At 37.8% G+C, this 17,129-nt stretch overlaps 1 protein-coding gene across 3 annotated transcripts in view; it reads left to right on the top strand.

Moving 5' to 3' along the window:
* Positions 1-17,129, top strand: part of LOC136042010 (arf-GAP with GTPase, ANK repeat and PH domain-containing protein 1-like) — a 223,948-nt gene that overhangs the window by 95,505 nt on the left and 111,314 nt on the right. For all 3 annotated transcript variants that reach the window (XM_065726849.1, XM_065726846.1, XM_065726847.1), the window contains one exon: positions 4,787-5,019. In XM_065726849.1, coding sequence (XP_065582921.1) covers positions 4,787-5,019 — 233 coding nt within the window. The remainder of the gene's footprint in view (positions 1-4,786; positions 5,020-17,129) is intronic.

Here is a 17,129-nt window from a genome sequence, read left to right as displayed (position 1 = left end):
GGCCTATTCATGTCAAAGCTTTCAATGAAGCCACAGTAATTTTTTCATCAAAGAATCTGCTCGTGTCTGTTGTTAATACGCATTTCACTGCTATAGGAAAATAGCATTGGCTTCAAACCTCGGGGATCCACCTTAAGTTTTAAACTGTAAAGTGTTTCAAAATGTCTTTTAAATCAAACGTGGTTAAATAAAATCGTTAAGGCCAACTTTGGTTAAGTCACACGCGATTAATAGATATTAAATGGTAATAGTAGTGTATTTAAGTCCTAAGCTGAACAGAGGACTCATGGTATCAATGCTTACTACTATTAACATAAACAACTTATGGACAACTTTTAATTTAAACCTCTTGTCGGCAGCGTCGCCAGGGTATAAGGAACCAGACTTCAGTGCCGTTAGTCTTCTCCAGAGAGGTCTGTTGTGAACGAGGGTTGGAATTTCATCGGGGTTGATGTATCGGGAAGAACTTAGAGTGTTGATGACGTACACTCATCTGTCGCGAGGTCTTTCTTGGTGGTGCTTCCAGCCGTTTATAATTGAGTCAAAGTTGAAGATTGGTTGTGCGGGTGCTTGAGAGGGCAAACTAAGTAAATGGTTGTATCAACGCAGCGAGTGAGACGCGTTCAATTCTGCATAGTTGTTTCATCCGAAAACCATCCATCTTTATCACCTGTGGCTGGGTCATGAGGCAAGTCTCTGAAGAGCAATGTATTGCAGATTCTACCTTTGGCGTGTCGACCAGTTTGCTGTTTGTGGAAGACTACCCTCAGGAGTAGTCAGAAACAAGAAGTTTTCTTTGCTGTTATAGCTGATATTTTTGTGCCGATTGTGCCATTTGAGAACATAAATGATCCGAAATATGTGAACAGACTTACCAGCTCGTTATCTTTGTCATTAGTCTCTGCAGTTGAGGGTTATGCCGACACAGTCTTTTCAATGGCATGATGTTCGTTTTATTTCAGGGGATATACAGCCCAACTCTAGAGGCTCCAGAGAGTGTCATCAATACAGACTGGAATCGGCCGAGGCTGTCGCTCCCCGTATAGCTCTCCATAGAGAGCTATACGTCCGTTAGGTCCATATCAGATAAAGTGTTCCTGGCATTACTGATGCTGATAAAGCCAGCATGGTGGGTCTTGTTAAAGATCTACTCGGTGAAACTGTTAAACAATTCGGGTGGAGCAACGGCGTTTCTAATGTTGCCATAGAGCTCGTTGAGGAGACTGACTGTCTTTACTGGTAGGTATATAGCTTTCAGGACTATCCATAAGGATCGTCCCTCAACCGTGTCAAAAAACAGGCGAAAGTAGAGGAAAGCTTTGCAAGCTTCTTTGTTGAATTTCAATATCTTCTCAGTGATGTGTCTGACTGCGTGAATCTGTTCGATTTTGATTGTATCTGGCATTAATCTGGCTTGTTGGGGGGTGGTTTAAGCCTAATGATAACTTGTTGTGCTTTTCAGCAGCAGCATCGCAAACAACTTTCCAGGAAGAGACAGTTGGGTGATACCACGGTAGTTGATGCACTCCGCCTTGCTATCCTTGCCCCTGAACACTGACACAAGGATTCTTTTCTTCCAGCCAGACGGCGTAACTTCAGCGTGCCAAATAGTGTTGTACACCATCGTCAGCTAAATTATTACTACAGGGTCCCTAAGTTTCAAGCTCCTATCTACAAAAATATGGAATTTTGTATTTTTTGCCAGAATGCAGATCACGGATGCGTGTTTATTTGTTTGTTTGTTTGTTTGTTTTTTTTTCCCAGGGGTGATCGTATCGACCCAGTGGTCCTAGAATGTTGCGAGAGGGCTCATTCTAACGGAAATGAAAAGTCCTAGTGCCCTTTTTAAGTGACCAAAAAATTTGAGGGCACCTAGGCCCCCTCCCACGCTAATTATTTTCCCAAAGTCAACGGATCAAAATTCTGAGATATTCATTTTATTCAACGTAGTCGAAAAACCTTATAACTATGTCTTTGGGGACGACTTACTCCCCCACAGTCCCCAAGGGAGGGGCTACAAGTTACAAACTTTGACCAGTGCTTACGTATAGTAATCGTTATTGGGAAGTGTACAGATATTTTCAGGGGGATTTTTTGGTTGGGGGAGGGGTTGAGAAGAAGGAAATATGTTGGGGTGAACTTTCCATCGAGGAATTTGTCATGAGGGAAGAAAACTTCCATGAAGGGAGAGCAGGATTTTCTAGTATTATTAAAAAAAAAACAATGAAAAAATAAATATGAAAAAGTTTTTTCAGCTGGAAGTAAGGAGCTGCGTTAAAACTTAAAACGAACAGAAATTATTACGCATATGAGGGGCTCACCTCCTCCTAATACCTCGCTCTTTGCGCTAAAGTATTTTTAGTAATTTCAACTATTTATTTTACGGCTTTTGTGATTCAGGGATCATTCTTAATGAATTGGGACAGAATTTAAGCTTTAATGTAAAGAGGTAGGTACTGACGATGGGGTGAACCCCCTCATATATGTAATAAAAACATGAGAATACAAAAGTTCGTTACGTAAGCTAATTTATAAGTTAAGTATATTTTTTACTGATAAAAACATTCGTAAAAAATTAAAAGTTCTAGTTGCCTTTTTAAGTAACCAAAAAATCGGAGGGCAACTAGGGTTCCTCCCCCGCTCTTTTTTTTCTTAAAATCATTCGATCAAAACTATGAGAAAGCCGTTTAGCCAAAAAAAAAAAAAAAAAAAAAATGCAAATTTTGTTTTAATTATTACTCTGCGGAGAGCCAAAATCAAAACATGCATTGATTCAAAAACGTTCAGAAAAAAAAACAATTTTTTTTTAACAAAAAGTAAGGAGCGACATTAAAACTTAAAACGAACTGAAATTACTTCGTATATGGAAGGGGCTGCTTCCTCATCAACGCCCCGTTCTTTAAGCTAGAGTTTTTACTGTTTTAAAAAGAAGAGTTGAGAGAAAGAGTCAAACTTTAGCGTAAAGAGCGGGGCGTTGATGAGGAAGCAACCCCTTCCAAATACGAAGTAATTTCTGTTCGTTTTAAGTTTTAATGTCGCTCCTTACTTTTTGTTAAAAAAAAACTTTTTTTATTTAATTAACACAAGAAGCTTACTGGAAAACAGTTGTTCTGAATTTGTTATTAGATAGGAAACATATCCAGAAAATTAAGAATTGATAACAGTCACATACGTCATATTTTCAGGGACTCAACAATAATGATATATTTGGAGAAGAGTCTCATAATAATAAAAAAAAATGATTTTGTTTGGTGATTTGAATTAGAAATATCCAGAAATGAAGTAAAATTTTGGATGTTTTGGGAAAGTGGGGTCTGCCCCCGAGACCTCCTGCCTGTATATGTCCTTGATGGTCAAATCTTGCTCTATTTACCTATTGATATTTCATAAGAGTTTCAGAAAATTGCGATGCATTGTGGTGTGGACGATACATACCACAAGTGTATTTATTGGCGAATCCTCCTAAATCTTGGATAAAGTAAGGCCCCTCTACTGTAGTAGTTCTCTGTTCTAAAAAGCTTAATCTCTTCTTACGGTATAGAAAAGAGTCTCAGTGTGATATTGTCACAGTTGTACCATATTAAGCTTAATAACTATAGGAATAGAAACTCTAGATTTACCCCCATTGCTCTTCATTTGAATCTTATCTTTTTGTGTATCTCTTTCCTCTGTCAAGGATTATCGTTCTCCTTTTTCTATGTATTCGTGTTTACTCTACTGGAATTGTAAGGTAATTCACCAAAAGGAATGGGATCACTTTTCAGCTTCTCCGTTTGAATGAACTACGATGTGCCTCAAAAACGCTTTTCTTTGTCCCTTTTGCCATAAAAAAGAGCACATCTTGTTTTTGCTTCATTGAAGTTTCTTGTTTCAAGAATAGGCTAATATTGAAGCTGTGAGTTCTTCTTTTGGCATGGTATATAAAAGCTGAGAGAGGGAGGAGGAAAGAGGGAGAACTAAGGGTCTAAGTGAAGGCCCACAAGCATGTTTTTTTTACCTTTTCTCTGCAATGTTCAGTAACTTTCAAAAATCACGCTAACGCAGTCTTTCTTTTGCTACGACTTGAAAAAAAATGCATACAGTAGGCGAAATAAGTCCGATCCAGTCATTTTCTTCAGACCACTGTGAGATTTTTAAAGCATGGATTTGTCGAAAATAAGACCTATCGACTGTTCCGAATCATATCACATCCCTTGTAACAACTGATTTTTGAGCTATCACAGTCCGAAGTTGCTAGGTTGTATCAGAAATGATGAAATATATATTTTTTTTAATGTGGCTATTACTGGTATTGTATAAATCATTAATCGATAAAGGGCCGTCACTACAGCCACCATTTCTTTTTTTACAGTTCCGCCCAATATCAGTTTGATGACTAAATCAGTTTAGTCAGTTTAATGACACTCAGTGACATCGCCTAAAACTCCTTTTAACTTTGAAAGGCTAATTAATATTTACATGCTATACGGCAGTCGTTCACCTTTTTTTCGTTCTGCCCCTTTTTACCCATTTAATCACTATCGGTAAGTAAGAAAACAATCTAATTTATTAAATTTTGTCACGCGCTATTCAGGAAAATTCCACAAAAACCCTTCTAGTATTTAGGGATCTATGTCTTTAATTGGAGGGAGTTTGTGTCTGTTTTGGATGATGGCCGTGTGAATACGAATGCTCAGACATAAAATCCTTGTGATTGTCGGATCCTCATTAAGCATGGCTGATGATGACTTTCTTCATAAATGGGACAATGAAGATTCATTAATAATCATTTATTTATTACTTATAGATTCATTCGTAAACAGTCAAGAATGGACTTTAGCAAGAAACGTTCCAGACTTACGATTGGGCATTGTCGGAGCTCTGTCTTCTGGGAAATCAGCTTTAGTCCATCGTTACCTCACTGGAACGTATATGCAAGAGGAAAGTCCCGAAGGTGGTCGATTCAAGAAAGAAGTTTCGATAGACGGACAATCACACTTACTTCTGATAAGAGACGAAGGGGGACAACCAGAATTGCAGGTATCTTTCTTCTTATCTGGCATAATATTTCAATTACCTATTGTAATGCATCTCTTAAAGTTTAAGGAGACTAAGACCCCACACCTGTATATGGGGTTTCGTGGTACGAATTTACATAGTGGAGTTAGTTTAATCTTTATTTCATGTGCTGCGGAGCAACATTATTGCTTTTGGAGTTTTTTTTTTCTCGTGAACAGCGTTTTGTAGCTCCAAAGTGGTATAAGATGCAACTCGAAATTTTTCTCGCAGTGGGAATCATGGAACGGGTAGTAGAAGCTCCAGTTGAGTTTGTAAAATTTCTAGTAGTTTTCCAGAAAAAAATAAAAACTGTTTTTTTCCTCCTGTTGTACTTGGTTTAAAAGCAGAACTATTCTAGCTGGGAAAGAAAACTTTTTCAGGACAATTTAATGTCATATTCCTCCAGAGAATTAAATTATATTTCCGAGAATCGGAGAACAAAACTTCGTATCTCTTTTAGATTTCTTGGGAAAAAAAATTCTGGAAAATCCATTTCAGAGTGCCATTTTCCAATAATTTGGGCTGTTTTCGGAATTTTTGAATTTGATGCCTCTTGTATTCTAATCAAGTGATACATGAAAAATGTGCAAGATGACATCTACTTTCGTATATACGATATAAGAAGTGGTTCCGTTCATTTAGGAGTAATTTCCAAAGTTGTCTTAACGCGTCAATTTTTTTACCCATTTTGTATTTTCGTCAATTTTATCGTCAACTTCTATAAAGGTAATTTTTTTTCTAGACAATGTAGATTTTTTTTATCAGATCGAATTGATAGATTTTGATTTTCTAAGAACTGGAGTTGCTTTTATTTTCCAGGAATAATTTTTTTTTTCTGTGACTATCTATTTGAAGTTTGGATTTTGTAGATACCCTACATTTTATGCTATTAGAATGCTCCATTTTCGAAGATTAACTATTTAAAAATAAAATAACTTTGAATACTTGTAGAACTTCATATTATCTCTTCGACAACCCAAGCAAAATTTCCGTAACTTGTTATCAATTTGTGGGAAACAATACAGGGAATCCTGATTTTAAAACCGAATTTCCGATTTTAATTTTGTTTGAAAATTTTCGATTTTGATTTTTATCATACTTTGGACGTTGAATGCCATGAAAAGTAAGCAAGAAGACATGCGCTCTTCAGTATCCGAAATCGAACCATATGTTAATTAAAACAAGTTTGTACAATAAACTGTCTCATGGATGCTTATTAACCGCAGTAAATTGTATACAGTCGTTTTACACAGTTATTTTTACAGGTAAAAACTAAAACATTGCGGATCTTTAACATTTTTATTGGGATTGCCCCTCACATGAGGGGATGGGAACATTTTCTCCAAGATTGATTCTGTCGATAAAAGAATCGAGAGAGACTGACATAATCCATTTCGTCAGTCGACACAAGTCTAGCTCTGAAAGAATTTGCATGTTTATAAACAAAGCAAGTCGTTTTGTAAGTTGAGACGTCTGCTTTTTTTCCCATTCTCTGTTCAGGGAAGGGTAAATAGCTTTTTTGAATGGTTAGTGGCACAGCTATTCAGAGGTCTGTTTATAATGAAAAGCATGATTTAAGGACTAGAAGATAGACAACTAACAGACTCTGAATAGTTTACGATTAGTGTATACAGTGCAAAAACATCGACGATAAATCAAACAGTTTCTGGTAACGAACTGTAAGTAAGGAGTGACTCGGCTCAATAGTAGCCGAAACTCTAAAAAACTGAATTTTGATATCAATAGATACATTAAAACAATCAGCTTATTGTGCCCTGAAAACGTCTGTACACTTCCCAATAGCCATTAGTATATGTAAACAACGGTCAGAGTTTGTAACTTGCAGCCCCTCCCACGGGGACTGTGGGGGAGTAAGTCGTCCCCAAAGACATAGTTATTAGGTTTTCCGACTATGGTGAACAAAATGACAGAATTTCGATCCGGTGACTTTGAGGGAAAACTGAGCGTAGGAGAGGGCCTAGGTGCCCTCCCAATTTTTTGGTCACTCAAAAAGGGCACTAGAACTTTTAATTTCCGTTAGAATGAGCCCTCTCGCGACACTCTAGGACCACTGAGTCGACCAGTCCGTCGTTCTGTCTGTCTGTCTGTCGGTCTGGTTTTGCTAGTTCGGTTACTTCCATATAAGCTAGGACGATGAAAGTTGGCAGGCGTATCAGGGACCAGACCAGATTAAATTAGAAATAGTCGCTCCCCCGATTCGACCATCTGCGGGGGGAGGGAGAAAACGAACGAGGTAGTTAAGAAGAATTTTATTTGCCGATAAAACAAATGATTGTTGTTTTTAAGTGTAGCTTGCTGGTCTAGTAGTATGATTCTCGCTGAGGGTGCGAGAGGTCTCGGGTTCAAATCCCGGGTCACCCCAATTTTTACACGAAGAAGATCCGAATCTAGTTGCGTGATCAATATAGCGATCGCTGAAGGTTGGCAGGCGTATCAGGGACCGGGCCAGATTAAATTAGAAATAGTCGCTTCCCCGATTTGACCTTCTGGGGGGGTGGTGGGGGTGAAAGGACTGTTAATTTGGAAAAATTAGAAAAATGAGGTATTTTTAAGTTACGAACGGGTGATCGGATCTTAATGAAATTCGATATTTAGAAATACCTTGTGTCTCATAGCTCTTATTTTCAATCCCGACCGGATCTGGTGACATTGGGGGGAGGTGGAGGGGGAAACCGGAAATCTTGGAAAACTCTTAGAGTGGAGATATAGTGATGAAACTTGGTGGAAAGAATCAGCATAAGTCCTAGATGTGTTTGACATAACCGGACCGGATCTGCTCTCTTTGGGGGAGTTGGGGGGATTTCCAGTGCTTTGGCGAGTTTGGTTCTTCTGGACGTGCTAGGACGATGAAAATTGGTAGGCTTGTCCTGGACCTGCACAAATTGACTTGATAAAACTCGTTTTTCTGATTCGACCATCTCTGGGAGGAGAGCTGGAGGGAGGGGAAATCGTGAAAATTCAGGTATGTTTATCTCGCGAATGGGTGATCGAATCTTAATGAAACTTAATATATAGAAATCTATCATGTCTCAGATGTTTTTTTTTCAATTCGGATCGGATCCGGGGACATTGGGGGTAGAGGGGGGAAACGGAAATGTTGGAAACCAAGAATCTCGGGAAACGCTTAGAGTGGAGAGTTCGGGATGAAACTTGATGGGAAGAATAAGCTTAAGTTCTAGATACGTGATTGACATAACCGGACCAGATCTGATCTCTTTGGGGAAGTTGGGGAGCTTTTCTAGTGCTTTGGGGAGTTCGAGAATAAGCACAAGTTCTAGGTGCGTGATTGACGTAACCGGATCGGACCCGATCTCTCGTCACAAATGCCATATGCGCCCTTAGCTATTGTTTCTTGATCAGATAGTTTTCCAATCATAATCTAAAATGGATTTATTTTAGCTCAGCAAGCTTGTCAGGCAGAAAATGCAGTACAGGCAGACGGTTTAGAAAGTGGGAAACAGCAGTTTTGCTATTAAAAGATTTCCTTTTAGTATCCTGCACAGTATCCCCTTACTTTTTATCTGCTTTTATTTAAACAATTGTCACTGTAGTCCCGATATTTTTTTAACTCCATATCTGTCACTCAAATTGGCGTGGAATACGAACGTTTACGTAAATTGACTGGCGACCACCTCTATCTCTTGTGGCCTGACACCCGGAACAACCCTCTGAGGACATAAATATCATTTTTCATACTAGCGGAAATAGAAATACGAACATAAGTATGGTGCCAGGTGTTTAAACTCGAATTTGTCAAACAATTTAACTTATTACACTAGTACACGCAGTCTATACAAGCTGTTGAAGGAGTTGAAGGAGGGAGGTATCGTAAATGGTTTTCTAATAGCAGTTTTTTGCAGAAAAAACTTTGGATCTTTAATAATAATAATAATAATAATAATAGTAATAATTTATTTATAACCCACATCATAACAAGTTATGGAACTTGTGGAGTAACAAAAAGAAAAAAAATGAAATACACTGCAAGCAAAATACACTACAAATAGAAAAAAAAACTACGCTACAACGAGATTAACTGAACCGACGGACCAAAGGATGATGAGGCAATAAACGATAAAAAGCTGATTCCGACAACCTTATATGCAGGAGGGCCAACTTTGCACTTATATCAGGGACATCAAACTTACGAATTATCTTCCCATTGCTATACCAAGGGGGGAGATAAAGTAAAAATTTACAATATCTGAAATAAAAAGTGAATCTGATTAAGATCTTTTTTCTTTAGAAGGGGATAAAGACCAGAAAGACAAAGGACAGAATGATCACATAATGTAGCATATAGTCTACCGAGTGCACCTCTATTATACTTCCCTCGATTAGCAACTATCTTAGAATAGCCCATTTGAATTTTCTTTTGAACATCACGAACAGTGCACTGCCGTAAGGCAAGAAATTGAATTCGTAATAGTAATACCCGACCACCGAAAGGCGGAAACAAAGGGTATAGAAAAACCGCGCAAGCTAAGGGAGCATCAGAGGGAGTCGGACCATTAAAAACTAGAAATTCACATTTCTCAACATTAAGAGAAGACCAATATTAGAAAATAGACGTAAAACTTTTGAGACCATAAACGAGAGACCTTGCTTACTTTTACACAAAAGTAAAAGGTCATCTGCATAAGCAAGATAAGAAACATCTGAGAGTCCAATAAAATAATTTGATCTAATCTCATCTAAGATACCAGAAATGCACATTTTGAATATACTAGGTGATAAAAACCCTCCCTGCTTGACGCCTCGACATAACGGACAAACGGAGATCCAGATTTATTAATTCGGGGGAAAGAATTCTCATACCAAAAACGAAGAAGAAAAATGACTGAAAGATTTACACCATTATCAAACAGGAAAAAAAAAAAGCTTGACTGTGAACTACATTGTCAAAAGCTTTAGAAAGGTCCAAAGTACATATATAAAGTGGCGACCCCTCAGCCATGCTATTCTTAAGGGCGGAAGAAAGAACACGGCGTGCATGTTGACAACCAATACCAGATACCAGATTGAAACCCGAATTGATTGGATCCGAAATTTATATTTTCATTTAAATGAGGAATTAAAATATATTCAAGGATTTTACTCAAGTTACTCGCAGTGGTTATAGGGCGATAAGATGAACATTGAGAAGGGAGTTTTCCCCGCTTTAGAATTGAGGTGACATTTCCACAAAGAAAGTTATCCGGAACCAGAGAAGATGTTGAACACATTTGGAACAACTGCAAATGAAATAAAAGAACAACACACTTTGGATTTATATTATTTACCAAAATACCATCAATATCAACGGATGAAGATTTAAGTTGCTTAATTTCATTTTCAACAGCAGTTATTGATGCTGGAATTATATGGCCTTGATGAAGCGAAGGCGGAAGAATTTTAGAAAGTAACCGAGAATAATGTGACTGCACGAAAAAATTAATTTTGGAAAAGTTCCCGAATAGTAAACATACCAAGTTGAACTAGAAATCGAATCACTATTATAAAGATCATTTTTATCCAGCTTCTCAGAATTGATCAATTTAGACCAATCCTTTTTTAGAGGCTGGAAATTCCATACCCTTATAACGAATGGATTTAAGGTACTTTTTATAATCATTCTTTGTTTTCTGCTTTATATCCGCAACAGACCCCGTTGTAGGTCTACCACAATCAACCCAAATTCGAAGCCAAAGTTTTGCCTTATTTTAAAAATAACCGACTTTCCGGTCGGTACAAGTTTTTTTTTTAGGTTTCTGAAAATACAAATGTTATTTTTTAAATGTTTAAATATTCGGGACGCTTCTAGGAGCAATCCCATAGCTTCTGCATGCTTGCAGATATTACGCATCCATCAGCCGACAAATATGTTGAGGGCCAGTGAAGATAAGAGTGCCAAATATATATGCAACATATCGTTGCATTGCCTCCTCCCTATATTTTATATTATTCATATTCTTCCAGCGGTCATTCATGAGATCACACATCTAAATATGATACAATGGAAATAGGTTAATGTACTGAGATACGTTAATCATTGTCCACCACGAGGGGGCTTAGAATTCCCCTCCGCCTACCTTTTTATAAAGAGGATTAGAATTAGCGGGGAATTTTCCAAAATTTAGCTAAGGTCATGCTCGATGCTATTATTTGAGAAACTTTTAGATGCGTTCAATGGTTTAGAAATGGACCCAGCGGGTAATTTTCTATTCTCAACTGGACATATATATATACGCTAATTAATGATTTAGTCTTTGTCAAAGCTGTCTGTCAACCGTAGAATTTTTATCAGGGCCTTTATATTGCTATAGAAAACAGAAAAATGTCAAGTTTGATAATGAGTTTGAAAATTATGCTTTGTGTTACGAATAGGAGTGATCGTTATGAATGTTTTCGGTAGTTTTTTCTTTTTTTTTAAATGCCAGTCCGTTAGAAAATAAAGATATTACCTGGATGCAAGAAATGGAAAAATCTGGGGTAGGGACGTAGCATTGTTTTTATTGTCCGTCAATGGTTTAAATTTCTTTTACAAATTAATTATTTTTTCGCTATTTTGATAAAAAGCTGATAAAGTTTTGATAAGTAACGGGATTCTTCGATTTTATTTTATTTAAGTCCATGATAATATTGAATTTAGTGTATTTTTCTTTTCTTTTTAATGTCTGGATATTTTTTGTCTTTGGATTTAGTCAGCTTTGCCAGTCAACTTTTTCAGTTTAATTCAAGTTTTGATGGATACAGGTTTGGTTAGATAATGTTTTTAACCCATTTCTGATATTTGTAACCAAATTTAACCTAAACTAACATAATTTAATCTAACTTCAACTTTTATCATCATAGCATGCATAAGACTGAAAAAGCTGACTCGCAAAGCTAGTTGAATCCAAGCAGAAAGGAATTTCGCACATCTGCTGGTGAATTTCGACATTAATCAAATTTTGGACATCCACGGTAATCGATACATAGTTCATCGGAACATCATAATAGAATAAAAGAATAGCAAATAAATTTTGTTAGTTCTTATTTGAACTCCAACTTATTGAAATAATCTACCTTAGTCTCTTATTCTTTGCCCATTTTATTGTAGACTAACTGGTTGGCCATGGTTAAAATTCGAAATTCCTTTGTGAGCAATATGTAGACCTGAAATGAAATTTATTGAACAAACCCCCTTTTTTAGATGGTAGATTACAGCGTGCTCGAACTTTTATATCGTAACCTCAATGACTATTTCACCCAAGCGAAAACATTAGGCGGGGTACCCCATTTTTGTGCTAGTTTGATTTCTTCCACATAATTACCCTCATCAATAAAACTGTTCCTAGGTTTGGGGCTGCTCTTACCCTTTGTTCCCTAATAATGCATTCAAAACTCGGAAAACGTGGACAGTATGGTCTAATAGGGATTAGAAAAAATTTTACGCAATAAAATGCTGTCAAAAATTTCAAATCCTTTGATTTAAACATAATGAAAGATATAGGGGGTGACAAAATCAAGGGGTTGACCACTCTACCGTAACTGCACACATTTTGCGCTTTCTATCGTGCCTTTTGCTCTGCCTCGTATTCATCAGACCCTACCCCCTGTGCCTCGGATCTAGCGATTGGTTTTACGTTCGCGTCTCACACTTTACGGCAGGTACGTACTTACTGGTGCGCGGGGGGTAAATGTTTACACTGTATGTGTCTTCTGTAATTTCATTTTTTTTTTTATTTATCAATCCTACTATTTTTTATTCTCTTCTGAATTTGCCCTTCTCCCCGAAAAAAAGAATATCTGCGCACATGTCTGCATTTGGTGTACATAGAAATATTTAGCATGTAACCCCTTGGTGGATAAAAGAGCTAACCAGGGAGATACAAGTCGTCGATTAAAATAAAAGCCTTATGTTAGAACGTCAATCATTTGGAAACTCAATGTTAGAGTTTTTTCGCATTATAAGCATGTAGCTGGCTTATACATATTTGCTAATGGATCTCCCCTCCCTCCTTTTTTGTTTACGTTCATACGGTGGAAATGTAAACATGCCTTTAAGGGTAGTTTATGCAAATTTTAGTGAAACATATGCTTTAAAGTTCAGTCTGCTGAATTGGAAGTCAAAAAGACCTTCCTTAAATTCGAGGGAACATGTCCCGGTTTGGCCGCTCGTTAATCAACATAATTTATTTCTTTACTCACCAGAAGCATCTGTGTTTGTCAAGCTTGAATCATCTGGACATTGCTTTGAAGAGATTAATAATAAAAAAGAAAAACTCTCCGAACAACAAGTTTTTCAAAGGAAAGTTAAGAACCATATTAAGACCAGGAGGACTAAGTTCAATAATCATTCAAACTCAAAACTACGAGAAATATCTATCAAAGGATAAATCAAAGCAAAAAAAAAAAGAAATTAGAATAAACGATCGTATCAAATATAAAGATAAAAGATGCTGATATAGACAAATAAACAAATCTTTTAAACTAGAAAAATTAAATTGAATATTAAAGTAAAATTTAAAGCAAACACAATTGACTATAAACAGGAATTTGGATGCTGCCCCCGCCCCCTCCCTTAACCGTAATAGTTTTAAAGCCTAATGCGTCATTTGCGTCTTGTTGAAAACTATATTTATTTTTATTTTCTTCAAAAATCAAAACTATAGTGCTTCAATTTTTCAGAACATCGGCTAAAAAAAGTCACTATGACAATCAATATGACTGGAAAGAACTAATGAAAATAGACTCAATGTTTAATATATAATGGTATGAATTCCTAGAGATTTTTGCAATCAAGTTTCTATTTCAATGCATTTTTTTAATGTTATAAATAGGAAAAAAATGTTTAGCAGTCGAGTTGCATCAATTCGCAATCGGAAGTAATTGCAGTCACAGTCATAAGTTGTCGCAGCCCTCAAGTAGCCGCAGTTGCAAGTTATTGCAGTCGCAAGTAATCAAAGTTGCACGTAGTCACTGTCGCAACTTGTCACAGTCGCCAGTAGCCGTCGCAATCGCAAGTAGCATTATTCGGAATAACAGTCATACGCAGTCGCAGTCACTAGTATTTGTACAATATAAAATAGTTCCTTTCACAACTAGTTGCGGTGGCAGGTGCAAGTCGCCGCTGCAGTCACGAGCAGTAGTAGCCGCAAGTAGTCGCAGCAGCCGTCGCAAGTATTCGTAGTCATAAGTATCTGTAGTCCAACGCAAGTAACTTTAATCGAAGTGTCAAATAGTGACTCTTACAAGTAGTTGTAAGTATTCATAGTCGCATTTGCAATAGGCGCAGTCGCAGTCCTAAGTGGTGGCGGTTGCTGTCAGAGAAGTAATATCATTAGTTGTCAAAAAGTTAAAAGTTGATACCCTTAGCCGTTCCTAAGGTAGCCTATTGGAGATACGTCCTTCTGATAACCTAGATGAACACAGTATCTTTTGATTTAGTTTAACAGCCATATCAACATTCCCTGAAGTTTTACCTTAATACCCTTAGTGTTTTTTGATACACCTAGAATCACAGTGATCCCCCCCCCCTTCACAATGATAAATTCTGTATGTAAATAACGGGCAGATTTAAAACCCTTTCTTTGGGGCAGGGGGGAATGGTATTCCTAAAGGCATAGTTATTAGTCTTTTGACTATTTTGAACAAGTAGCTCTTTTAGAATTTTGATCAGTATTGAGCGGGGATATCCAAAAGCTCAAGGTCGCCTTCGCCCTCCAAGCACTTCAAAACACTCTGAAAGTTTCAATTTAACACCCTGATACGTTACAGAAAAAAATTGCTGACGCGCCCTTTTGACAGCCCACATGCAGATCGTGTATTTTGATTTTTTCAACATTCCCCTCAGCATTTCCTAGAAGTCGTCGCAGTAAAAGTAGTGTAGCAAGCACCTACGCTTTTGATAGCGTAGGTGCATGCAGCGTCTTTTTATTTGTTTAGTACCCCCCTCTGAAGTTTCTCCTTAAACCCTTAGTTTTTTCGGGCCGACACAGGATCAAGCATATCCTCTTTTCCAATGATAAATCCTGTGTGAACAATGGACAAATCCTGTGTGAACAATGGACAAATTACATAATTCACAACCATTTCCTCGGGGGCTGTGGATGGCTTAGCATCCCCGGAGGCATAGTTATTAGACCTTTTGACTATTTTGATTCGGCCCATCTCGCGCTGCCCATTACGCGTCAAAGCGTGTGTTGATTAATTAGAGTTTACATGGTTAGTAACTAACCGTCAGGTGAACAGATAAAGTTACATATACTATTTGACCGGGCAGCTGAAGGGTATTAGAATGTGCTGCATGCCGTTACCCCAATTTAGTTCTGTAAACTAGTGACTTAAATGTGTTTGTCCAAATAGTGATACTTCCCTTGTAAAACAAGAACTAAGAGCTCATATGGCACTTGTGACGAGAGATCGGATCCGGTTCGGTTATTTCAATCACGGATCTAGAACTTTTGCTTATTCTCGAACTCGCCAAAGCACTAGAAATCCCCTCAAGTCCCCCCAAAATGATCGAATCTGGTCCGGTTATGACAATAACGTATATAGAGCTTGTGTTTATTCTTCCCATTAAGTTTCATCTCGATCTCTCCACTCTAAACGTTTTCCAAGATTTCCTTTCCCCCCCTCCTCAATGTCCCCGGATCCGATCCGAATTGAAAATAGAGCGTCTGAGACATGATATCTTATCAAGTTTCATTAAGATCCGATCACCCATTCGTGACATAAACATACCTCATTTTTCACGATTTCCCCTCCCTCCACCCCCTCCCCCAGATGGTCGAATCGGGGAAATGACTGTAATCAAGTCAATTTGTACAGGTCCCTGACATGTCGACCAATTTTCATCGTCCTAGCACGTCCAGAAGCACCGAACCTGCTAAAGCACTGACCCCCCCCCCAGTACCGCTACCACTAGATCCGCTACACAGTACCGCCATACTGCTAGACCAGCAAGCCACTCTTAAGAGCAACAATCATTTGCTTTATTAGCAAATAAAATTCTTCTCAACTATCTCGTTCGCTCGCTCCCCCCCTCCCCAGGTGGTCGAATCAGGGAAGAGACTGTTTTTATTTAATCTGGTCTGGTCCCTGATACGCCTGCCACCTTTCATCGTCCTAGCTTATCTGAAAGTGCCCGAACTGGCAAAACCGGGACCGACTGACAGACAGACAGACCGACGGACAGAAATTGCGATGCTATATGTCACTGGTAAATACCAAGTGCCAATGAAACGAATAAAAAATACATAAAATTCTCTTGCTTCACTGCCTGTGTCTCCTAGAACTGTCGGTATACGACGTCCATCTTAATTCAAAAGGCTTATGTGACATTTTGTAAAACTTGAGATTTATGCACTATCCCTCCATAGTCGTAAGTGTAAAGTCTAAACTCATACTCGGTTGATCAGTCCAATTCATTTTCTTCCATCTCATTTGGTTCATAAGATAGTTACAGCTCCTTTTCTCGCGTCCATGAATAAGGGGGAGTTGCAGCTTTATTCACAAAATAAATTTTACCTTTATGTAGTAACAACATAAAATTCAAGTTCTATTTTTAATTTTGTCTCCTATTTAATTTTGACTCGTAGGACTCTAGTATTTTCAACTCTGAAATCTTAATCTTTGAAAGGTACGGCCTGGACTTCTTTTTTTCGAATATTCAACTTTTTTTCCCAACTCTTGAATCCTGAATTTCATGGTCTGCATGGTTTTGCACATGCGAAAATGTCTACATAGGTGAATGCGTGTCACTCAGCGGGCAGACAATATTCTAGGGCAACTCCGATTCCAAACCCCGAATTTCGACTTGTTCCAAATGTGTGGTTGCGATCAAATTTGTCTAAGAATATGTTCCACTGCCAAAAAAATCTCTGCTTTTTAAAACAAAACTTATTGTCCTCCTAATCCTGAGTTTAAATCCTTATGCATTATTTATGTTATTTTACTTTTTGAATATTCCTTAAACCATTGCATAATTGCTTATAAAACTAAGTTCTCTAGGTACCCTCTGTAAAACCAAGATAAGTATTGATTCAGTTAAAGAATGAGCTAAGTCTTGGCTCGGTGCAAAAACAAGCTAGGTCGTCGATCAGTGC

This window comes from Artemia franciscana, unplaced genomic scaffold, assembly GCF_032884065.1.
Source record: "Artemia franciscana unplaced genomic scaffold, ASM3288406v1 PGA_scaffold_55, whole genome shotgun sequence".
NCBI classification, from domain to species: Eukaryota; Metazoa; Arthropoda; class Branchiopoda; order Anostraca; family Artemiidae; genus Artemia; species Artemia franciscana.
This window is presented reverse-complemented; position numbering and strand designations above follow the sequence as displayed.